Source organism: Lagopus leucura, unplaced genomic scaffold (genome assembly GCF_019238085.1).
Source record: "Lagopus leucura isolate 7727_CA_CO unplaced genomic scaffold, USGS_WTPT01 107-18_obj-0_obj, whole genome shotgun sequence".
NCBI lineage: Eukaryota > Metazoa > Chordata > Aves > Galliformes > Phasianidae > Lagopus > Lagopus leucura.
Window position 1 is genome coordinate 24 of NW_024965057.1, and position 23,026 is coordinate 23,049.

A 23,026-nucleotide genomic window follows, 5' to 3' on the forward strand; every position below is an offset into this window, starting at 1 on the left:
ATGGTTCTGTGGTTCTATGGTGCTATGGTTCTATGGTTCTGTGGTTCCATGGTTCTGTGGTTCTATGAGTGACCACCAGAGAACTAAGGGGAAGCACCAAGAGATGGCTGAGGACCACCAGGGAGGATGTTGGGAAACCATCAGGAGATGGAAACAGCTGGGACGTGCCTGGGGACCAACAGCGAATGGTTGGGGACCACGAGGAGATGGTTGGGGAATGCAGGGTAACCATCAGGAGATGACTGTGGACCACCAGGGAATGTCGGGCAACCAAAAGATGATTGAGGACAACCAGGAGATGACTGGTGACCATCAACAGATATAGGGTAAGCATTGGGACCTCAGAGAATCAGTCCTTGGTGCATGCTGGGTCTGGCAGAGGCAGGGCTGGGGCACTCACCAACTTCTGCATGTTGGCCGCAGGCGGATGCACTTTGCTCCTCAGCTTGTTGTGCAGCGAGAGTACCAGGAATGTCTCCTTCTCGCTGAGAGCTGCAGAGGGCAAGGGGCAGCTGGGGATGGGGCCGAACGGGTTGCCGGTCCCATGCGGCAGCCTGGGTTATGGGAAGGCACCCGGGTCTCCATGGAGACCAGAGGGGAGTGAAGGAAGCACAGGAGCACAAAGGGGACAGGGGCTGGGGGGTAGCAGAGACTGCCAGGAATGCACCCGATTGTCGGGTGGGAGGGGGGGAGGGGGGTCCGGCAAAGCACTGCCTTCATCGTGCTGCACTTGTCACCAGCCCAGAGCCCAGCCCCAGCCCCACATTCCCAGCCCCAGCCCCACATCCCTATCTCCAGCCCCACCACCTCATCACCACCCCAGCCCCCTACCTGTTTAAGTACGGGGCAGGGTAACATCCACCCCATCCCTTTGGGAACGACGCTCAGGGCTCCCAAGCTGCTTTTTGCCCCGATGTGAGCAGAAAGCCCCCCCCCCCTCCCTTTCCATTACCTCGGGGTCCTGGAGCCAGTGGGGACAGCTTCTCCGACTCACCCACCCTCCAGGCCAGGCAGGCCAGCAGCACCAGCAGCAGGCCAGCCAGACCCCTGCTGTCCTCCATGCTCACCAACGGGAGGACTGGGGAGGGAAGGGAGGATTTGGGGAGGGACGAGCCAGTCCTGCGTGCCTGCGTGTCTGCTTCCAAGATTTGATCCTATTCAGGACTTCAGACAGGCGCTGCTGGTCAGCTTGAACAAAAGGTTGACGGGTGAGTAATAGCTCTGTCAAAACAGTCCCAGGCGCTGTCTCTGGAGACAGCTCGGGGGGCCCCTCGGTCCCAGCCCCGCTACCGCAATGGGGTCGGGATCGCAGGCACTGGGCATCGCCCCCCAGCCCCACCGCCTGTTTTCCTCCTGCTCCATGAATTAAACATGCTGGGGAGGTAATGCACACTGCTGGGGAGGGAGCTGTGGGCACAAGGCCAAATTCCCGCTCCAGTGAGCTGGGCAACGCGGATATGGGGTGGGCGACAGTGGGAGGGATGCTCGGGGTTGGGCAGGGGGCCCAGAACCCCCTCTGTTTGAGTGCTCTGTCCCAGCTCGGGGGTCCCTTGGCACAGGGCAATGTGTGAGTCCCAAAACTAAAGGTTAGTGTAGCCCGTGGGTTTCCTGCAGAGCCTCCAGCATCCCCACCAGCTGTGCCCTTTGGGATGGGGAGGGATCCGAGCCCCCCCTGCAGCCCAGCCCACGTCTTTTCTGTATGCCTTCCTGCAATGAGGGGCAACGCTGGAGCCCCCCATGCAAGGCAGTCCGGGATCCTCCCTCACCCTAACCCTAACCTTAACACTATCCTTGACCCTAATGTTATACCTCATCCTAACACTGATGCTGATCCTGTGTCTAACCCGACCCCAGGCTGCAATGCAGCCCAGCTACCCCCCATCCAGTGCAGACCCCAAAGCCACCTCTGGTCCCGGGAGCCCTCCCCATGCTTGGAAGATGCTCCGGATCAGCCCCATACACACACCAGGTGTGCCACGTGCACTGAGCACCGGTGAGGCTGTGAGCACAGTGACAGCCACCGCCTGGTCCCGGCCATCCCATGTGAGCAGCGGCATGCCGCAGCCGCAGAGAAAGCCAGCATCTGCTGCCCGTGTGACAGAAAAGGCCCCAAACCTTCTGATCTGTGGAGAGGGAAGGGAGAGGCCAGTGCTGGTGCCAAGGGGAAACTTTCCTATGGCTTGGGCAGGGGAAAAAACAACAAACACTCAGCATGCAGGCACACACAGAGAATAAATCCGGTGAGCGGAGGAGCAGGCTGCGAGCGAGTGACTGAAGGAGGTTGAGCAGGGCTGGGAGTTTGGGGAACATCCCGGAGCCCCCGAAATCCAGCAGGTCTGTGGGTAAGGGGGGCTGTGGGGTAATGCCACACGGTGGTCACAGTGCCATGTCACTGCATGGAGGGCTGTGGGACAGTGGTGGGGGTCTCTGTGTGATGTGGCTGCAAGAGCTCAGGGTAAGGAAGGGAACACCACCTTGATTCTGCTCTGATGGGGCTGTGGTGTGGGGCAGGATGGAATATTGCTGTCTCGTCCTTGCAGCCGGCCGTGCCACGATGCTCATCCCACTGCCAGGCTGGGTGGCCCTGTGCATCCTGCAGCTAGCCCTTGGCAGAACCCAGGTAAGGACCCTGCACCCGAGGTGGGCATGGTAGGGCTACCAATGGACAAAAGGTGGTCTGGGGGCTTTTCCGTATCAGAGAGGGTGCTGGAGCCACCTGGAGGGCTTCAGGCACCACAGGTACTGATATAGGAGCAGGCAGAGGGGCTGAAGTTGGCACAGATGCATAAGCAAAGGCAGACCTTGCAGTGGGATACAGAGGATGAGCCCAGCTGTCCCCAGCTGGCATGGGAGGGGACACAGCCCAGCCCAGCGGGTGATGGGGAGGGCCCTGTGTTCTTCCAGGAGTGCCTGAGCCACCAGCAGGTGCTCAGCACCGTGCGGCAGATGCAAAAGCTGCTGTCGGCACAGGAGGCTGCCCACCTCCAGGGCACGCGCAGCCTCAAGAAGCAGCTCTCAGTGCTGCACAGCCGCATCCAGAGGCTCGCTGGCAAACGTAACGGTAACGCTCGGCATCCCCATCACACCAGCTCCGACCCAGGGATAGGGCTGGGCTCCCGTCCTCAGCCGTGTCCATCTGTCCATCCGCAGACACCTGTCCGCAGCTGGCGGTGCCCTTGAACGGGCGGAAGCTGGGCCGCAGCACATGGGTGGGCCACGACGTTCACTTCATCTGCAATGCTGGATTTCAGCTGGTGGGCTCGGAGTCGCGCACCTGCCGGAGGGACCGCACCTGGAGCGGCACCCAGCCCTTCTGCAGAAGTGAAGTGCCGTGGGCTTGGGGTCGTGGGATTGCACAGGGAGTGATCTTGCATCCCCTGCAGCAGGACTGCATCCCAGCAGGGCTGGGAGAGGCAGGAATTGGCTTTCCCTGCCCCTGGTCTCATGGTATTTATGAGCTCTTTCTCTGCAGGTACTGATGAGTGTTCCAGCAACCCGTGTGCCAACGGTGGAATCTGCGTGGATGGCAACCAGAGCTACACGTGCCTGTGCCCACGGGGCTGGTCAGGAGCCAATTGCCAGAGCCCTGTCTATGCCTGTAGGTGCCCCCAAGCCATCCCCAGCTCAGCAGAGGCTCAGATTTGAGCTGGGGTGCCTTATGCATCCCTGGAGCGGAGGAGGATGGAATGCTTGCAGGGCCATGCTGCGACCATCTCATCCTTCCCCACTGGTGACACCACATCCTTCCTGCAGACTGGGTGACGCTGAGCAACTCGTCCTTCAGCCGTCAGCCCCGCTGTGCTGAGGGCCGCCCAGGCTCGCAGCACTGCAGCTGTGATGCCGGCTTCCAGATGCGGGCAGGAGGTGTTTGCCAAGGTACAAAGTGTGAGGAGGGATGAGGCGTGATAGGATGGAACGCCTCAGCCTCCATCCATCCCCACCCACAGATGTGGACGAGTGCCAGCTTTTCCAGCCTAACCCCCAGACCCGGATCTGCCTCCACGACTGCCTCAACCTCCCCGGCTCCTACCGCTGCCTCTGCCCACCGGGGTACGTGCTCCATGCTGACCGCAACACCTGCGAGGGTAAGAGGAGGGATGCCGAGCACCTACATGGCCGAGAGGATGGACAGCCCCACTCACCCCCTTTTTGCCACTGCAGATGTGGATGAGTGCACTGGCAGCCGGCACAACTGCACCCACGGTGAGCTCTGCATCAACACCTTTGGGGGCCACCGCTGCGTGCGCCCCAAGTGCCCCCCACCACGCCACAACACCAGCTATGTCAAGACCTCCAGCTTGTGAGTATCGGGCCATCATCTCAGGGAGGGGACGGGCCCTACCTGTGCTATACCACAGCATCCGAGGGCAGCAAGGAGAGTGCTGGCAGCAAATTGTCACACGTAGCGTGCTTGGCGTGCTGCAGGATGCCCCTTGCCAAAGGGTTTGGGACGCTGGTGGCTGCGGGAGCGGGCGGGAGCACCCAAATACAAGGGAGCTTTATGCAGGCGCTGCATAGTTCTCAGGGCTGCAGCCAGAGCAAAGCACCTCTATCCGGGAGCCATGCTCCAGTCCAGCTTTGCTAGAGCTTTAATCAAATGTCAACAGTACTGATGCCCAGGACCTGGGGGGGAACAACGCCATTTCCCCTCCTCTGTACATTCATGTGGTGCCTTTGGCTACAATTCAACATACAACTCCCCCCCCCAGTGCTGCTTGTGAGACTGAACTGCTTTGTGCACCGCTGGCTCGTTCCTCCTGTCCTGGCACAGCTCTTGCAGCAACCCAAGCAGAGCAGCATCCTAGCTCTGAGCTGCAGATCTGCATCCAGATCCCGCACCCAGCCCAGGGACACCTCTCCAAGCCTGGGCATGCCTGGGCCCTTCTTGGGCTGCTCCATCACAGAACCTTCCTGGAGATGCAGAGTGTGGTTGGTGGTCTCCATAAGCTTGTTTGCAAGCAGGCAGTCTGTTCCCCAAGTAACACAGTGGGTCCAGGAGAACCTCATGAGGTTCAACAAAGCTATGTGCAAGGTCTTGTACCTGGGTTGTGGCAACCTTCGCTATCGGTACAAGCCAGAGGTCAAGAGGACAGAGCATAGGGGTACTGGTGGGTGGCAGTTGTACATGAAGCAGCAATGTACAAACCTCACAGCCCTGAACTGCATCCAAAGCAGCACAGCCAGCAGGGCAGGGAAGGGATCTGCCCCTCTGCTCTGTGCTAGGCTGCCCAGAGAGGCAGTGGTGCCCCATCTCTGCAGACTTCCAAGGTTAGGCTGCATGGGGCTCTGAGCACTGATGGAGCTGTGAGTGTCCCTGCTCACTGCAAGGAGTGGGACCAGATGGCCTTTAAGGTCCTTTCCAACTCAAACAATTCTATGATTCTATGAGTGCTGGTTTCCCTTGTCTCCTGGCAGCCAGTGTGAGAGGAACCCCTGCCCCACAGACAGTCGAGCATGCCGCCTTGCCGCCACCTCCATCTCCTTCCACTACCTGCCACTCCAGGCCAACCGCACCGTGCCCCGCGTCCTCTTCAAGATGTCCACCACCCGCTTTGTGGGTGACAGCCTGCGCTTCACCATCATAGGTGGCCGGGGCCAGGGCGTCTTTGCCGTGAGGCGCTCCGACCGGCAGACGGGAGAGCTGGTGCTCAGCAGCCCAGTGGTGGGGCCAGCCACACTGGAGGTGGAGCTGGAGATGAGTGAGTTCTCCCGCAAAGTGCTGCTGGGCAAGCACATCTTCAAGGTCACGGCCTTTGTGTCCCAGTATGAGTTCTGAGATGCGGCTCTGCTGGAGGCAGATGTGGCTCTGTCCTGGGGAGTGGTGGAGTGGGATCAGCGTGGTGATCTCAGCCCTCGTACCATTAGAGGACTCCCGTTCTTGGAATTGGCCTCAGTGGGTCCTTCCAACTCGGGAGGTGCTATGATATCCTAGGATTCCTCCTGCTTGCTCATGGCTGTTAGAGCATAGCAGAAGAACCCCTGCTCATTGCTGATGCTGCCTGGAGGAATCAAGAAGCCATGCTGAGGGTTACAGCAGGAAGGGACCGTCTGTGCCAGCCTGCTGTGCCTCCTCATGCCTCGTACTCATCCAATAAAAGAAAACTGCCTGTAAGGAGGGTGTCTTTGCTCCGTGACAAACATCTTTTGCTGGGCCTGGCCAACACTCAGCCCTATGGGCAGGCTGCAGGAACACCAGAAGCATGGAGAGAGCAGCGGGGCTCGCAGCTGGGCCGGTGCCAGCAGCTTTCTGTCCCCTCAACCCACCAACACAGGGCAGGCCATGGGGAAGGGAAAGGCCCTGAGCCTCACACAGGGCAAGGAGCGAGGAGAGCCGCTGTGGACAGGCTCCTGAGGCCGCCCCTGCACAAAGCAGCTGCTGTGCGCAGCCCATAAAGCCCTCCTTGTGCCGCGGGCGCCGCTCACCAGCATCTGAGGGCCCGGCAGTGGGGGGAAATCGTCTCACACGGATGGCCGCCCAGCAACCTCCCATGGCGCACGGGAGCGGCGAGCCGCGCTGAGGCGGGAAGCGAACCGGTGGAGAAAGGCGGGAAACGGAACACTGCGGCGAAACGCGCCCGACGCTTTTTGTCCTCGCGGCGCGCCGTAGCCTGCCCGTTGCCATGGCGACGGGCCCAGCGGCCTGACCCGCCGCTCTCGCTTCTCTAGGCGAGAAGCTGCGGGGCCGGGCCCGTCCCCGTCCCCGTCCCGGCCGCACGGGGCACGCGGGGCGCCCGGCTCCATCACGCCGCCTGCCTCGGCCTCGGGCCTCGCTGCGTGCGGACTGCACGGGGAGACCTGCGGCCTCCGAGCAGCGCTGACTGAGTAAGCCCGGAGCCGTTCGGCAGCGCGGTGCGCGCCGTGCTTTCGTGAGCGAGAAACGTGCCGGGTTTGCTGACGGGACTCAGCTGGGAGCAGAGCGCTGAGAGGCCCTGCGGAGAGACGCGGGCAGATCAGAGGGTTTAACGGGAGCGGTGCCGAAGGTTAACGAGGGGTTAATGGCTGTGCACTGCGGAGCTGAGGCCGTGGGGCAGCGCCTGGGTGCTGTGTGGGCAGGAGATGGGCTTAGTGGCCACCGGGGTCCTTTCCATTCGGGATGTTCTCTGGTTCTGTAGCAGTAATTTCCAGCCCTTTGCTTGCACTGATGCAAGCAGATCTTGTATCTGAGCCGCCCTGCTTGCTCTGATGGTTGCAGTCAGTGCCTTTTGAGATTTTCTGGCACTGGAACCGTTATCAAAATGACAGCAATGACACGAGACAACGTCAAAATGAGACAATAACGAGCCAGAGACCTCTGCTCCTTGCCTCTCAGCATGCTCCTGTGCCCAGGGACCCGGAGAAGCCCAACCCTGCAGTCCCACAGAATGCATAATGGACGCATTTCTTTAGCAAGGCAGGTTCTGTTCAAAGCACAGCCCGGCTCAGTGGCAAGCAGAGAGCTACAACTAACAGTTTAACACAAACTGAAATAGCATCTGTTTGTCATAGCTGTTGTGCAAACACTCAGACATCAAGAACTTCCCAGGTTATGGTTCATAACTTGTCTTTGCAATTAAATCTTGCTTTCTCATGTTGGCAGCCCTGGTGTTGTAGGACAGCTCAGTAATCTGGCAGCTTGCTGTGTGGGTGCCCTGCATACGTAACTCTGTTTTGTTCTTCTAGCAACAGTTGGCCTTGCAGCAGTGTTGTGTGCAATCCCTTTTGACTCTTTTTGCTCACTTTTTGTTCAGTTTCTAGTCTTTCCACTTTGTTGCCGACAAAGGTGCCTCTGTTTCTGTGTAGTGCTGAAGCTGTGATTCCATTTCATGTGCTCCAGGAGGACCACCTGCTTTCACTTCACTTCTCCTCACCAGCTCGAAGGAAAGCATGTCATATCTGAGTCAGGTGGCAGCATTTAGGAAGGGGGGGGAACGGCTGTTTGTGAGGGTGGATAGTGATAGGACAAGGGGGAATGGTTTTAAACTGAGACAGGGGAGGTTTAGGTTGGATGTTAGGAGGAAGTTTTTCACCCAGAGGGTGGTGAGGCACTGTAACAGGTTGCCCAAGGAGGCTGTGGATGCCCCATCCCTGCAGGCATCCAAGGCCAGGCTGGATGTGGCCCTGGGCTGGTTGGTGACCCTGCACACAGCAGGGGGTTGGAACTGGATGAGCATTGTGGTGCTTTGCAACCCAGGCCATTCTGTGAGTCTATGATTTGTTCTGCCATCGACTGGAACAGCTGTCTGAAATGAAGATGTTCCCAAAAAAGAGCATATCGTGCTCTGTCCCTGGGCTGCCCACCTATGCTCTTTTTACTTGCTTTTGGCCTAGATCCATTCAAACACTGTCAAAACCTTCACAAGTCTCCCTTAGCTGAAAGTTTGGCTTGTTGTTGTTTCATGCAGATATCAACACTTGCTTTTAGAATGTGTAATTATTTTTCCCCTTTTGTTCCTATAGATCCTCTTTGCAGAGAGAAGTCTTCTCTCAAATGCTTGTCCTGGTCTCCAACTTTGTTGGAGATGGAGATGTTGGATCTAGGATCAGGACTCAGTCAGAATTCTTTTATATCAATATTTTCTTTTTTCTTTTTATTTCTACAGATGAACATCTGCGACAAACCTCCTAATAAGACAGCTCCAGAGAACTTGGGTGAAGCTGGTCCTAAGGTCCAACGTGCTCGAAGAAATGGCTGGAGCTGGCCCCTGCACCCTTTCCAGATCATTACCTGGCTGCTGTACCTCTTCTTTGCGCTGGTTGGCTTTGGAATTCTGGTTCCTCTACTGCCCCTCCACTGGCTGCCCGCTGGCTATATCGTATCCTTTGGTCAAGAGCAGAACAGGAGCTGTAATGAATTACCAGTGGGACATTTTAAAACAAGTGGTGAGCATAGGAGAAAACAGCTTAGCCAGAATCTTTTTCTGAGCTGTAGCCGTAATGTTGATTTTCTCCTGTCTCTAAGAAACACTTATTTTGGAACCATCTCTGTTCCTCCACCAAGGAAGATCATTAACATTCTACCTGTCTCTGTCGTTACTCCCTTTTAAGGCTTTGCCCCCCAAGCTCTTCTACCTACATCTGCTTCTGTGTCTTTATGTTGTTCTACAAGTGTGCTGCAGGCTTTCAGAGAGGGCATAGGAAAACTAGGGAACTGCTGTTTGCAGAGTGCGGGGCTGTGTGTCTCCAGGATTGCTGTCAGTCTTACTGTAGTGCAAACCAAGGAGAAAATTTAACATTGTTCTGTAACTGGAAAGAAGAAAATCCTTCAGCAGAAGCCTGCTTTACCATTCATATTTACAGCTTCCTTAGCAGAACCAGGTAATCAAGAAATGTTATAGACAGGATGTTGGGCAGAGTTCTGAAAAGATCTTCCTGAGGAATGCACTTATCATTTGTACATCTGGAATTTGTATGTCCATAGGGGCTTTGATATTATTGGGATTCTGATGCTTTTGCTAGTAGTTTTAATTAAACCTGCATGATTCAGTCATCAATAGCATTATCAGCTTGCAGTTATTTTTCATCTACCTGTCTTCCTGAAATCCTTGGTATCATCGTGCCTCAAGCTTTGTAAATTTGTCTGCCTCATATCATCATAACTCAATCTAAAGTCATTCTAACTGATCAAAGCAACATAACTCAGAGCTTTACTGCTAGTATTGTTAGTACTAATGCCTCTTTTTTTTTTCCTTACCACGCTACTGCATTTTCCATAGACTTTAATAGGATCAATGATGTGCATATCTGGTTGCGTAGCAAATAAGCAGGAAGATTAATTGTTGTGTGCATGCCTGTGTATTTCAGTGTATGGAGAAGCAAGCTCTGGTGTGCATTGGTTTACCAGAAATAGAATCATAGAATGGCCTGGGCTGCAAAGGAGCACAGTGCTGATCCAGTTCCAACCCCCTGCTGTGTGCAGGTCACCAACCAGCAGCCCAGGCTGCCCAGAGCCACATCCAGCCTGGCCTTGAATGCCTGCAGGGATGGGGCATCCACATAACATTGCTGCTTTCTTTGCAAATATTGGCAGTCACTTGAGGTTTGATCAAAAGTACTTCTAAAGCTTATTTGCTCTGCCTCGTGACTGGGGTTTGGTAGAGAAGAATTCAAACAGGTGATGTTTTGAGATATAAGTGACACGTCCTGTCAGTGAATCCCACAGGACTGTAGTTGATAGGGGTGATCCTCTTCCTTGGGATTCTGAAGGAAGAGGAAAGCAAGGTGTTCAGTGCCAGTTCCTTGATGTGACTTTTTTTCTCTCTTTTTTGAAAGTTTGGTCTATTGAAGGGGCATGTGCACGGCCTTAACTGCCTGTTGCTTTCCAAAGATTCTGTATGGACTGAGAAGCGTGAACCTACACCATCAGGCTGCACATAGGGTCAGATTCTGGTAAGTAAAGGTAAACTTTAAAAACTCCTGTGCGAGGGAGGACATTCCCGTGAGGCAGAGCAGTACTTTGTGAGGAGTTTTTCCTGTAGATTTAAGTATCATTGAGCAGAGGTTGTTAGTTACAGTGAGACAAGTGAACTCTGTTAATAAAGCTCAGACTAATGTAATCAGTTTTATGGTAATTTATAATCTGTATATTCCTTGTCTCCGTGGGCTTTGTGTATTAAGAATAATACTTATACCCAAATATAAATCACTCCTACAATCCTTAACTGTGTGCTTCAGTGTCCAGGAGTGTGTTTTATCTACCATTTAGTTGTTCATCTTACTGCAGTCTCCATTGATCCTGCGGATGCAAAAGTGCGAGAAAAAAACTATCTAGGGCCTCTGGCCACCTTCAATCGTAATCAGCATGCACATGTCATTGAAAACCATCATTGCCATGTCTGTGATGTAAATGTGTAAGTATCTTCTCTTCTCTTCCTACTAATCTTTCTTCTTCACCACTGCACTTTGCCATTGGACGCTTCTTTACTGTTAGGCTGTAAGATTGAAGTCGAGTTCCTGAAGCTCTTAGCTCTGCAGTGCCAGTGAATCCTCATTCCCTGGGTAGGCGTCCACTGTCAAATGTGGTCCTGTGTGTGACTTTATTGCTCTCATGTCGTGTGGAGAGGACTCTGCTGCTCTTTGTTACCTGGATGTTGGCGTTGCATCTGAGAACAGCGTGTAGCTTGGACGTGTGTGCTTGTGTTTGGCTAGATCCTAATGCGGTAGGAGAAATGCCTGGAGGGCAGGTTGTAAGGTGAGGGTCTGCAGAACTGGGTTTGGAAACAAGAAAGCAGTGATCTCCAAACTAGAAATCACGCAGTGCATTAAAAAAAGCAAACTTTGCAGTGTTTGGGATCATGGTCCAGCAATAGTGAATACAGCCATTATGTTTGGGAATTTACTTATTCTTCTTGTAGATATGGTTGGTTCCCAGGCTCTCTGCTTGCTCTGCTCCCCTGTACTTGTGTCCCTGGTAAAGGCATGCCTCTCTAACACCACCTTTTCTTTGGCAGGAGTGCCAAATCGAAGCACTGTGGATCTTGCAACAAGTGTGTGCGTGGCTTTGATCACCACTGCAAATGGCTCAACAACTGTGTGGGAGAGAGGAATTACTGGTAAGGGCTTGGCAGTGTGGCAGGAACACATCGCTGCCTAAATAATATCCCCAGAGAAGTCTGATCTGCTCTCAGCCACACAGAACCACTTTTCTTTTAGATCTCAGCTGAATAAAATCAGTCATGAAAAAACGAGGTGTAAAATGCAAGCACTGCTGTGACATCCACGTAACCAGGGATAAAATCCCTACGCTTAGTAATCAAATGTCTACAGATGAAAACAGAAAACTTGGTTGTCCTACGTGGTATTAGGAAAACATGATGGGATGTTAAGTGGGTGTCCGTAGTGCGTGTGATAACTGGAGTGGGAATAGGTCCGTGATCGTGCTGTTGTTCCCATCTCTGAATCCAAACTGTCTGCTTTCCCTCCAAGATTTGCCAGTTGGCAGCAGCACACACACAAATCTAATCTGTGCCAGGTTTAAGGTAAGGAATAAGGAGGCTCACGCTGATTATTGCTTCTCTGCTCACTCTGCTGCACTAGAGCCACATGTGGAGCAAAGAGTTGTTACTGCTCAGTGCCACGATGTGCTGCCTTGAGATTTTGTGCAGGGAGCTCTTTTTCTATCACACGTACACTTGACTGCTTTCTAACTACAGTTGTTTCAAGGCTCTCAGTTATGTTAGGGCATGAAACAAGGCATCTATGAAAGTGCCACAGTAATAAGGGATGGCTGTGTACATCTGTCTCTTGAATTGTGTCTGTGATGTTACTGGAGCCACTCAGAGTTCCCACTTCTTTGGCAGGTTCTTTTTGAACAGCGTGGTGTCTGCCATCCTGGGCCTTGGGCTTCTGTTGCTCATTGCTTTCTACATCTTTGTTGAGTTCTTCCTTAACCCCACGATGCTTCGTTCTGACCATCACTATGAAGGTAAGAGCAGTGCATCCTGGGAATCATGATGGTCTCCTCTGGGGGGCCAGTGTGTGAGATTGGATTCTTCCACACTCTTCTCCCATTCCTTATTCCTTCAGTTGTACAAGTGTTTGCTCAGCTGATGGAATGTCTCTTTCTTGCACCCACTAAACTGCTCTTCCTAAAAGCCTTGCAGCACAAAGTTTCTTAAGCCTCACATGCATAATGGGCCTGCAACCCATTTTGAGTTAAAAAATATTTCCTCAGCTGTAAAGCTGAGTTAGAGACACTGCATGGGCAGCCTGCAGACCTCCTGCTGCTTTTGTTTTACAGGTCTGAAGAACCACACGGATGTTTGGTTTGTGTTTCTGCCTGCTGTTCCTGTTGAGACTCGGGCACCTGCCATTTTGTTCTCAGCTGGGACTTTCATTCTTTTGAGCCTGGTGACTGTGAGCCTGCTAGGCCACCTCTTGACCTTTCACATCTATCTTAGTAAGTATTCTGTTCCTCTCATCCGCATCTCCATTTTGTTTTTCTTCAGCTACTGCTTGTTCTGCATTCCTTGTGTGTTCATCCATGTTACAAACCTGCAAGATTATCACTCAAGAGGTAGAAAGTAGGGGGTTTAACCTTATACATTTTGTGTCTTTGCAAAAGATGGATTGGAGCCAGTGAAAAGCCTTTTCCAGCCTGAGTCAGATTCCTCAGAAGCATTTTTAAATCATTATCTTGGAAATTTCTAGTAAGAAATTCTATCAATACAATTTCCTTCATTCAGAGCTGAGTCTTAGAAAGCATACAAGACTTTAGAATCCAGATAAACTTAGAGTTCACTTGTTGAACTGCATCAGTAGCCATTTCCAGAATGTGGTGTTTGGACAGTTGCAAGTAAGTCTTGAAGGTTAAATGATGGCATCTTAAATGGAAGAAATAAAAGAAGAATTGTAACTAAACTGTTCTTGGCTAATATAATAGTGAGAGACTTTATCTAAAAATGCATATCATTTTATGTAGTCCATAAGAAGCTTATCTGGGTCACATTTTCTGTGGTTATAGGGTGGTAGAGCATCCCAGCTGGTTCTGTGTAATGCCATTTGGTGCTGCAGGGCTTACCAGCTGAGACACAGCATGATGTGAGCAAGGTGCACTCATGTGCAGTGCCATTCTCTCGAGCCAGTGCTTCTGTGATACAAGAGATCCTGTTTCTCTGGTCTCATTTTCTGGTGAGAAGCCCAACTCCCAGATCAGATCCCATTATGGAAGTTGTGCTGTGTTGACACAGAATGACTTGTGGGACTCAGAGGAAGAAGCTTTCAGAAAGGCTCCTCATTAGGGCTCCTACTTGGTGCTGTATCAGGAGGGACAGTTTTGGTCTGGAAGTTCAAATGGTCATCAAATAGCTTTTTTTCCAGTCGTTGTCTGGAGTGGAGCCTGTGCTGTTTGCATTCTGTAAGTCATGATGAGAGAAGATCCTGCACTTGCAGAAGTCAGTGGGGTCAAAACTAGGGAAGGAGGGATGTGCTGGAAGAGAGGTGGATTGTTAGGCTGTCTGTAACAGAGAGACAGAAGCCAACACAAACAAGGTCAGCACAAACCAGTGCAGTTCCAGATGGGTCACAGTCCTTGATTTTTAATCTTTCTTGTATTTCTTGTAATTACAAGTTGACTTTTATCAGGTTAATGGTGATGCCTGGAGATTTTCAAGGTTGATCTACCACTACAGACTAAAGACTGAAAAGCATCGCAGTGCTGGGGCAACTCCAGGAACGTTTCCTTTGGCTGAAAAAGACAGCGTTATTCTGTGCAGCGCTGACCTTGCAGCACATTACCTTGTCTACCCGTACAGCTTCCACCAGAGGGTGCTCCTTCCTTGGGATAACGGTGCTCTTTCTCTCATCAAGCAGAAATGTTCTGTGTGTAGAACCCAGTTCTGCTCTGGGTTTTTTTTATTGTTGTCTAGATGTGAATTGTTTGTACTCCTTCAGGACCAATTTGAAGGCAAATTAACTTTTAGTTGTGACCCATTTTAATGTGATCTTTTCAGAATGGCTGTCCTGGCTTTAATTACTCGCTGCTGTCACAGTAGGTTGTTCTCAAGGCAGTTGATCCGTGTGATCACAGTTACATCTTGACTGAGATGCAGTTGCAGAGGCACTCGGTGAAGCATGGCACATGGGAAGTTTGCAGAGAGGTGTTTGGTTTTCTTTTTAATGACGTGCTGCAGTGCTGTCTGCCAGATGCAGTGCTTTTGACTAAATAGCCATTTAACAATATTGTAGAAGTTGCTCTGCTAAGTATGCAGAAACCAATGAATTCTAACCCAAGAATGGTTTGTACCCATGTTCTGTTTCTTAAATAATGCACACAGATGCAATTCTTCTAGCATTTGCCAGCACTCTGCACCTTCCTCATTAAATACATTCTCCGATCACTTGGCTGCAGGCTTGCATTTGTTTTTATGGTCTGACTTCCTGGCCAAATGCATCTTGGATTCTTTTTTCTTCCTAAGGCCATTGCTTGCCTCTGCTCTCCCCCACTTCCCTGCAGTGTAGCCGTGTGTCTGAAGTGTGGTTCTGAGGGATAAGGCACAAGTGGAACAAATGAATTCAGGCACAGCAGAGATTTTAGTCTAGATGTCCCACATCCTGAGCGTCTGATTTAACTACATGCTACTGTAAACAGGAATAATGCTTCCAGACTGCAGCCAGAAGCTGCAGCATCCATTTCTGGCTTCTGTGTTCTAAAAATACTACGACATCATGAGGGGACGAACGCCTTGGTTTTGAATCCCTGTAATGTTTGGAGTCTCTTGAGGAAAGCAAGCTGCTCAGAAATGTCAGATGCTTTTGCTCATTCATGGAAGCAGATGTTTGTGTCTGCAGGACGTTAAGAGCTCATAAACTCAGGCACATATAAACTTTGAGTCCGTTTGGCACAAGATGAATGGGCATCTCGTGCTCGCTGTTTTGGACATTAATTATCTCAGTCTTCCTTCTGGGCCGCACCAACCTGCTGGCTTTCTTTTCTGCGTTTGGTAGGACTGCTCATCATGCAACGCAGATCTTTCAAGTATCACATATGAAGAATGGATTTGCTCTGAAATGAGCTGAATGAATTTCTGCCACACAAAAGGCAGCACCATGTGTGTGTGAGACATTTAACTGAGCACTGTGACAACAGTAAAGGATACAGTAAGACAAGCAGTGCAAAGGTGCTTTTGGCTTGGAGTGTCAGTTTTCTCTTGTTTATAGTTGCCATTGAAACGAGGAGTTTTTCAGGCTGTTTGTGAGCTGTCAGTGCAGTCAGGAGTGGCCTTTCACACACTGACAGCTGTTCTCTTTCTTTCTTCCCAGTGTGGAACAAACTGACTACATACGAGTACATCCTGCAGCAGCGTGCCCAGCAAGAGGCCAAAGAAGCAGACAAGCAGCCGGATCCTTGTCCCTCCCAGGTGATGCCCACTCAGGTACTTGCTGCACTTGCAATCCACTTCCCATGGAACAACCTCACTCGTCGGCTGCGTAGAGCTTGCTTCAGTTCTGTATGCTTCAAATTGTAGAGGCAGCTGCTCCAGATAGGACTTTGGAGGCACCTCTGAGGAGCAGAGATGTGAGTAGGATGTGAGAGAGCCTACGGTCTGTAACTTGATGAGCACTTCAGGCATTAGCGAGTACTGCTTTCAAACAAATCAATCCCACCCACTCTCTTCTTCCACCATTTGTTCTGGGCCCTGGGCTATCTGTTCTCCTTTGCCAACGCAGCTGTTTGTTACAGTCATGCAGTGAACAGGGTGGGGGAACTCATCTGGGTAAGAAGAAACCTTATGAAAAAAGATAGTTGAGGTAGTGTTTAGCTGGGCCAGCTCCCTCCCATCTGGTTCACCAAGCAGTCACATAACTGCTTGTGTCAGCATGAGAGAGGATGACTGAAGAGTGGGAAGGTCCCGTCTCTGGAAAGGACAGGACCATCTGTTTTGGTGGCAGTGTGCATTTTGGTGGTCTGTGTGCATGGTGTTGTAGGTCAGGACTGAAAATGAGACCGATTCCAAAGCAGGAGAAACTGAGGTTAATCATCAGGCAGCTCGTATGGGCTAGTCTGACTATCTGGAAAAAGAAAAGAGCATCAATCCTGTTCAGAAACGACCCTTTGAAGCTTTGTTTTCCTTTGAGATGAGTCTACACAGCGCTGAGGTCCTTGTGATTACCACCATGCTGATCTGTATTGCTGCAAAGGACTCCTCAGTCCTGCTGCACTGTGCAGTGCAATACATAAGGCTGATAGTCTCACGGAAAGGTTGGGTGTAATTTATTTTGCTGCAGGACAGCTTTGTCCCCGGGGGGCTCAAAATTTGACTGAACGTTTGTATTGGTTTGGATGGGGGAGCTGACTAGAAACTTCCAGTTCCTCCTAGTCTAAATTATTCTGGGATTCTGCAAGCCCTTGTAACTCTATCTGGCTTTATGAGTTGAGTGAGTTGCCTTCTATATAACTAGTTTTATATTTCATAAGAAACTAATTAACTCCAAGCTTAGTCCACATCTTCTGTGAATTGGTCCTGGGGTCTCTCTGCACTCATTAATGGCTTTTCCCTATCAAAGGAAGAGGGAAAGTGAGCTCATTCCCTTTCTGTGCAATGTGGAGACCTCAGCTTCTCATATACATATTTTGTTCCCTGCTGGGAAATCTGAACTTTCAGTTTGAAGGAAGGTTTCCATAACAGCGAGGATGTTTGGCGCTTTGTCTCACACAGCTTTGCCTACCGTGACCATTATAGCACTAACGAAACAACAGCACTAACGACTTCCTGGTTACCAGATTTTAATCTCTGCTGAAAATATACCTGAGAAAGGTGAGCTGTGTGCCTCCGTTTGGGATGAGGCTGTTCAGCTGTGTTCTCCTGTCTGCACGGCTGCTTGTCCAGAAGCTGTGAGTACGGTTCATCTGAGGCTTGCAGCAGCAGGGTGAAAAGGAGCTCTGTTTCCCTGCTGCAGTCAGTACCTTGGGGAGCAGTGGGGACTGGAAGATGCCCAGTAACATTGTTGAGAGCACTGTTAACCCCCAGACTTTCCTTGTTCCTCGCGTAGCAACCAGAGATAAACACAAACAAATACATGGGTAGGAGTACACCAAGTGACTCGCCTTGTGTAAGCTGCATTGACTGCTGCCTTCAGCTTGAACACAGAGGCCCTTTGTAACTGATCCAAGATCTTGCAAGCATCAAATAGAAGTTGTGTTCTTCCCACCTTTGTCTTAACTGTTCATTAACTACAGAGAGTAAGAGGAGATGCATTTCCCACTTTGCTGAAGCCTTCTTTAAGCCTGTGTGCTGGTTCAGCCTTTGGCTATGTTCAGGCTAGAGGATTACAGGAGACCTGAGCGTGGCCAGCGGTCGTGAGGTGGCACTGAGCTTTGGGAGCTGGGGTTTCAGTGGGGCTAGCAGTCTGTTTGCAGCAGGGCTAAGAGCTGAACCCGAGTGAGCTGATGGGGAGGGGCAGCTCCATCAGGCTGGCAGCTGCCCAGCTGTGTGGGAGCTGAGGGATGCTGGGGCTCTGTGCTGTGCTTTCATCATGCAGAGAGAATGCTGCATTTTCTACTCATCGAGTCTTCTTCCATTTGTTCCTGCTTGTCAGCTCGGATGGGTTGTGTTCTCTGTGCAGCTGCTTTGGTTATACATAATTTAAAAGGCCAAAATGCACAAAATGGACTTTTAAAAGGCTCTTCTCTTGCATTCTGGGAAAGCATTGCTTGTGCTATCCTCAAGATGCATCTTGTTAACCTTCTTTGAAATACCAAGCCTGCGGTCCTGCTTGCTTGCTGTGGATATCAAATCCTGATGATTTCCCCTTGCTGTGCACAGTCTCACAAGAATATCTCCTGCTGCAGCAATTTCAGCACGCTGTACAAGGAATGCCTGCATCTCCCCCTGCTTACAGTGACACGAGGCTGTGGCTGATCTCCTTCATTTGTGACTCAGGTGCATGAGGTTGGTGTGTCAGCGTTAGGAATTTGGTCTCCAAGGAGCTCTGAGGAACAACTCACGTACACCTGGTGCTCAGGCAATGACAACTGATGATCTGAGTTACAAATTCGTTGTGAAATATCTGCAGACCATTAATCCTGCACTGGGATGAGCTCTGCTTTTCTTAGTGAGCCCCCAGCAGTACAATTCTCAGACCACAAAATTCTAATGTTTAAGGTTGCTGAACCAATTTTCTTCCATTTGATGCCAGCACCTATAAAACAATTGCAAATTTCTTTCTACATTTACAAAACCAATTAAAGTAAGAGCACTTTACAAAATGCAACAAGCCTGAACTCCTTCCAGCTCGGCAGCTCTCTTATCTACAATTACATGAGTACAGGGACTCCAGATCTCCATGCCAAGGTTTTTGAGAGCAACTAGTAATTTGGGAAGTCTCTCTGCTGACACAGGAAGAAGAGTGACCAAAGATGAGCTGGCTGTGTTGCTGGGGATGTTGTCCCCAGTGCCCTCTGGCAGCATTGGCAATGTGTGTCAGAGGCTTTGTACTCCCTTTGTATCTTGTAATTTCTTCTTTTCTCTGTGTAGCATTGAGGGGTTTCACATGCTGTTTTATCAGCCCGTAACTCAAGACTACAGGAGTCTTCTGCAGCTCTTTACAGTTGGCTTTCATATTTACTGCCTTACATGAGGCAGCATCATCACAGATCCATCATGTGGTCTTCCAGCCACCCCAACTGAGTGCTTCTGGGGGAGAACCAGGAGCCCTTTTCTGTAATTTGGATACTTGAATTTAGGGGGCTTCTTTGTCAAGCCTTCTTTTATGCTTATAAGGGTATGCAAGTGGAAAATAGCAGTGCCACATCCTTTGCTGAGTTTCAGCTGTGGCAGCTGCAGTGACAAAATGCTTGGCGTGTAGGAGGCAGAAAACACCCCTGTAGTGAAAATCCTTCTCCCCTGTGTCCTTCTTGTTCTGAAAATGTGAATTCTCTCTGTCTGGTCGTTTCAGGAAGCAGATTTACTTTCAACTACTAACCCTGGCCATACAAACCCTGGTGTTCAGGTAGAGGACTTCTCAGCAGCCAATTCAGAAAAATGGTGAGTCTCCCAGAGACGTGTGTGTGCTGAATGGGAAATCATCCCTGCAGTCTAAAGAGCAGAAGGAGCACCAGTGTTTCAACCAAGACATGCTGAGTTCATTGAGTTTCAGCAGGGCAGATACATGCAGGAGTACTTACCTCCCTTCCTCTGGGACAATAACTTTCCTGGAACTAGAGTTTTACAATAAAATTACTTTAAAGCTGCCTGAAATAGATCTGGGAGCTCCACTTCAGCTTGCTACAGTGTGACTGAAGGAGGTGGTCTGCTTTGTGAGCATCTGAAATGAGAAAGCCTGCAGACTTTGTGATTCAGGCTTAGAGAGCTCTGGAGTAGCAGGTCATTCTGAGTGAGTATCTGGGTTGTCTTGGAATTAAACTGAATGCTCTGCTGTTGGGCTTTGAGAGGTGATTGTACATAGTAACTCTCTGTACCTTGTGTGTGCTCACATCCTTGACAAGGCTGAGGCTCTTAGCAAGAAGGCTAACTGAAGGATGAGGTGTACAAGGTAGAAAGGGATTCCACTGAAATGTGCTCTGACTCTGTGCATTTTTGCTGCCATGTCTCAGTTTATCAGCTGGTCGAGTGACCTGCTCAGCATTATGCCCTAGCCTGCTTTGTGTCAGAAAATCCAGCCTTGGCCCATTTCCAGACTCCCTGGAGTTTTTTTTTCTTAAGTAAATTAAAAGGAATCAGGCTGAAAAAACATTTCAGGTTGTGTCTGTGCCCATTTAGTGCCCCCACATTTGAATCTCTCTTCTCAGGCCATAAGGTTTTTCTCTCAAAATCGAGTTTTGGCTCTGTGTGGAAGCCAGGTGATGGTGCAGAGCACTGATAATATCCACTGCTAAGAGCCACTGTATCACAAAAAAGGGTTTCTTCTGTTGCCAGCTTAAACTTCAGGTTTTGTCCCACAGTTCCTGTATTGAGCTCAGTATCATTGTAAGATTTCAGGCTGTCAGGAGATGTGAATCACAATATGAATCAGTGCAGTTTATGACATGAGGTGAGCAGTCACTGGAAAACAGCGTCCTTGTCTCTTAATTAAGCCTTGCCTATTAACTCATGTCCTTGGGGAAGGGAGAGGAAACTCTTGGTGCTCTGTGCACAGCTGCAAGAGCAGCGACCCTGCAGTCGTGCAGGGCGTGCAGTGCAAAGCAAGGGCTGCCTTAGCCTGATTGAAGCTGGCTCTGTGCAAGAAAGGTGGACATCACAGTTGAGCAGTGTCTGAGGGAAGCATCTGATGTGCCTGTATTTAGCTTTTCAAAGCTCTACGTCCACACCAACGAAGCCGATCCTGAATGCAGCTCCTCTCCTGACCTCCCATCTCTTCACTTTGCGGCCCCCGTGCAGGTAAGCAGGAGTCCTTCGTGTGCTCTGCTCTCTGATGGTGATCCATCAGGCTGCATGAGGACAAACTCGCCCTGATGCAAGCTGTGCTTAGCTCAGTGTGTGTGCAGGGCTCAGTGTGTGTGCAGGGCTCAGTGTGTGTGCAGGCCTGACTGTGCCCCGTGGTCGCTGCATCCACACAGTGCTCTCCTGCCTCAGCTCCCACACGTGAGCAGATGCATTCTTGCTTCTCAGACTTGCTGCTGAGCTGTAACACGTGGAGCCTGCACAATATCTTTCTGTTCCAGTGCTGTTCAGTGACTGCACACACCTGTGTGTGCTTCTGTACAGCAAAATCCAACAGCTTATGCCTTCAAATATGGAGGTTAAAGCATTTGCCCAGGGGAATAAGGAGTGCGTGGGTTTTAGTGCATGAAATAGCTGCCCAAAGGGATGTTTTCTGCTTTTTAAAATTCATTTACCTGCATCCAGATGCTCTCCCCATTTCCTCCAGTGGCTGATAGTGGTGCTCTCTTTTCCTCTAAGCTCATTAATCAATTTTGTCATCCAGATGATAAGAAAAAAATCCTTCTCTGCTAGACTTGTATCTTGGACAAGGGCCATCTTGGTATCCCTCTCTTGGTATGTCACGTGCTGTGTGACTTTCTGCCTCCTTGCTTTCACAGAGACAGAAAAAAAGGAGGAAGAAGATGTTAAGGACTTCTTCCTCAGTGATGGAGAGCAGATCTAAACCACATGCTGGAACTTGGGCTTCTTTTCCAGGTCCCCAGTCAGGTAAGTGTGCAGCACCCAGCTGCTTTGCTCTGTAACTCTTCCAGTTCACTGAAATGTGAAGGAATTAATACAAACTTGCTTTTAGAAAGTAGAGACAAGGAAAAAAAAAGCAAAGAACGGAAACTCCCTGGAGAAGAGCAGGTGTAAACTTTATTTGGAAGCATCTGTGTTGTGCAGAGTTAATGGGGTTGTGATGCCAGCTTTTCCTTGCTCTGTATCAGCTTTAAACATGCTGTTTCTTGGAACTGTTAGTTCTGAGGTAGCTGAGAAGCTCCCAGTCATTGTACTCAAGGTGTTACTGCAGCAGCACAGTTAAACAGAAGTAGTGCTCATTTCAGTTCTGTTCTCCTGAGGAGGAAGGCACAGCAAAAAAAACTGTGGTGGCAGCTGTACCATGGACTGCTTTCGTTTTTAAAGGAGAAATTGGTCAGATGAGCAAGAGGGAAATGTGCATCTTCATAAACAGTGCTAGGCTGCTTAAGCAGCTGTGTCAGCAGCACCGAGGGGGCCGTGCTGAGTGGTTCCCAGCTGCTGGATCGGCCGTGTCAGAGCTGACATCTGTAGGGCTGTCGGACCTTTCCCTCCTTGACCTTCCTTGTGTCTTTCATTCCATCTGCAGAGCTTCCAGCCACAGCTGCTGCCACCCCCTCCTCCCCCAGCCCTCTCCTCCTGGTGCCCACCATCCCCCTGCCTGCTGCAGTGCAGGCAGCAGCACCCCCAGCTGACTATCACTCCGAGTCTGCCGAGTCCATGGATGAGATCCCTGTGGCTCAGACTCACCTGGGCAGCACAGCCCTTCACGGCCCTTGTCAGAGCAGCTCAAGCAGTGCTCGGCGCTGCCCCCTGTCCGCATCTGATCCCAAACACTGCAAAGGGAAGAGTCTTTATTCTGGGCACAAGGTGAAAAGGAAAAGCTGCCAGCGAGACAGAGGCGTGGAACGAGATCTGGAACTTTATTCTAAGACTCCTGCTGTGTTTGTAAGTAAGAGCAGTGGAGAACCTCGTGTCTCTCAGCCCCGAGCTGATGGGAGCACATCTGAGCCACAGCACAGAAAATGCACCAGCAAACAGCATCTGGGCAGGCATGATCCCTGCCTAAAGGACGTGGGGACAAACACCGCAGTGCCCGAGTGACCGTCCTTCCGAAGCCGCAGCCTTTGGGGGTGAAGCAAGATGTTCTTTTTCTATCTGTGTGCTACTGTTCAAAGGTTTTTGCTCCAGCAATTCATTCTCTGGTGACAGCAGCGTCCCTGGGTGTGATGCTGTCCAACTTCCAGCACACTTAGCTGAGAGGCAGCAAAAGCCCTGCTGCATCATGTTCTGCATTGCCATCATCTCTCAGGGTGAGGGAAAATGGCCTTAAGTTGCACCAGGGTAAGTTTAGATTGGATATCAGGAAACACTTCTTTACAGAAAGGGTTGCTAAGCACTGCAATGGGCTG

The 23,026-nt window shown here is 50.7% G+C and overlaps 2 protein-coding genes across 4 annotated transcripts; both read left to right on the forward strand.

Annotated features, from left to right (window-relative positions):
• The first annotated feature begins 253 nt into the window (after positions 1–253).
• LOC122191958 (fibulin-7-like) lies at positions 254–6,053 on the forward strand. 2 transcript variants are annotated; one of them, XM_042892374.1, is made up of 9 exons: positions 254–326; positions 2,541–2,620; positions 2,905–3,061; positions 3,151–3,321; positions 3,473–3,598; positions 3,754–3,876; positions 3,948–4,085; positions 4,162–4,300; positions 5,416–6,053. In XM_042892374.1, the coding sequence occupies exons 2-9, from the start codon at positions 2,555–2,557 to the stop codon at positions 5,774–5,776; spliced, it is 1,281 nt and encodes a 426-aa protein (XP_042748308.1). In that variant the 5' UTR covers positions 254–326; positions 2,541–2,554; the 3' UTR covers positions 5,777–6,053. The 2 variants fall into 2 exon arrangements, with proteins under 2 accessions (XP_042748308.1, XP_042748307.1); XM_042892373.1 differs by lacking the exon at positions 254–326 and adding an exon at positions 2,002–2,334.
• Positions 6,054–6,755: 702 nt separating this feature from the next.
• ZDHHC1 (zinc finger DHHC-type containing 1) lies at positions 6,756–23,010 on the forward strand. Of its 2 annotated transcripts, none has more exons than XM_042892375.1 (11): positions 6,756–6,822; positions 8,580–8,792; positions 10,651–10,826; positions 11,427–11,528; positions 12,276–12,400; positions 12,716–12,874; positions 15,736–15,848; positions 19,372–19,460; positions 20,720–20,813; positions 21,476–21,584; positions 22,204–23,010. In XM_042892375.1, the coding sequence occupies exons 2-11, from the start codon at positions 8,580–8,582 to the stop codon at positions 22,716–22,718; spliced, it is 1,695 nt and encodes a 564-aa protein (XP_042748309.1). In that variant the 5' UTR covers positions 6,756–6,822; the 3' UTR covers positions 22,719–23,010. The 2 variants fall into 2 exon arrangements, with proteins under 2 accessions (XP_042748309.1, XP_042748310.1); XM_042892376.1 differs by lacking the exon at positions 6,756–6,822 and adding an exon at positions 7,331–7,390.
• The last annotated feature ends 16 nt before the right edge of the window (positions 23,011–23,026 follow it).

Bases quoted from the DNA above. Each gene is read 5' to 3' on its own strand.
- ZDHHC1 (XM_042892375.1), top strand. From the start codon at position 8,580: ATGAACATCTGCGACAAACCTCCTAATAAGACAGCTCCAGAGAACTTG. The intron at 19,461-20,719 runs GTGAGTCTCCCA...GCCTGTATTTAG, and splicing joins GCAGCCAATTCAGAAAAATG to CTTTTCAAAGCTCTACGTCC. The intron at 21,585-22,203 runs GTAAGTGTGCAG...TTCCATCTGCAG, and splicing joins TTTTCCAGGTCCCCAGTCAG to AGCTTCCAGCCACAGCTGCT.
- LOC122191958 (XM_042892374.1), top strand. From the start codon at position 2,555: ATGCTCATCCCACTGCCAGGCTGGGTGGCCCTGTGCATCCTGCAGCTA. The intron at 2,621-2,904 runs GTAAGGACCCTG...GTGTTCTTCCAG, and splicing joins TAGCCCTTGGCAGAACCCAG to GAGTGCCTGAGCCACCAGCA. The intron at 4,086-4,161 runs GTAAGAGGAGGG...TTGCCACTGCAG, and splicing joins TGACCGCAACACCTGCGAGG to ATGTGGATGAGTGCACTGGC.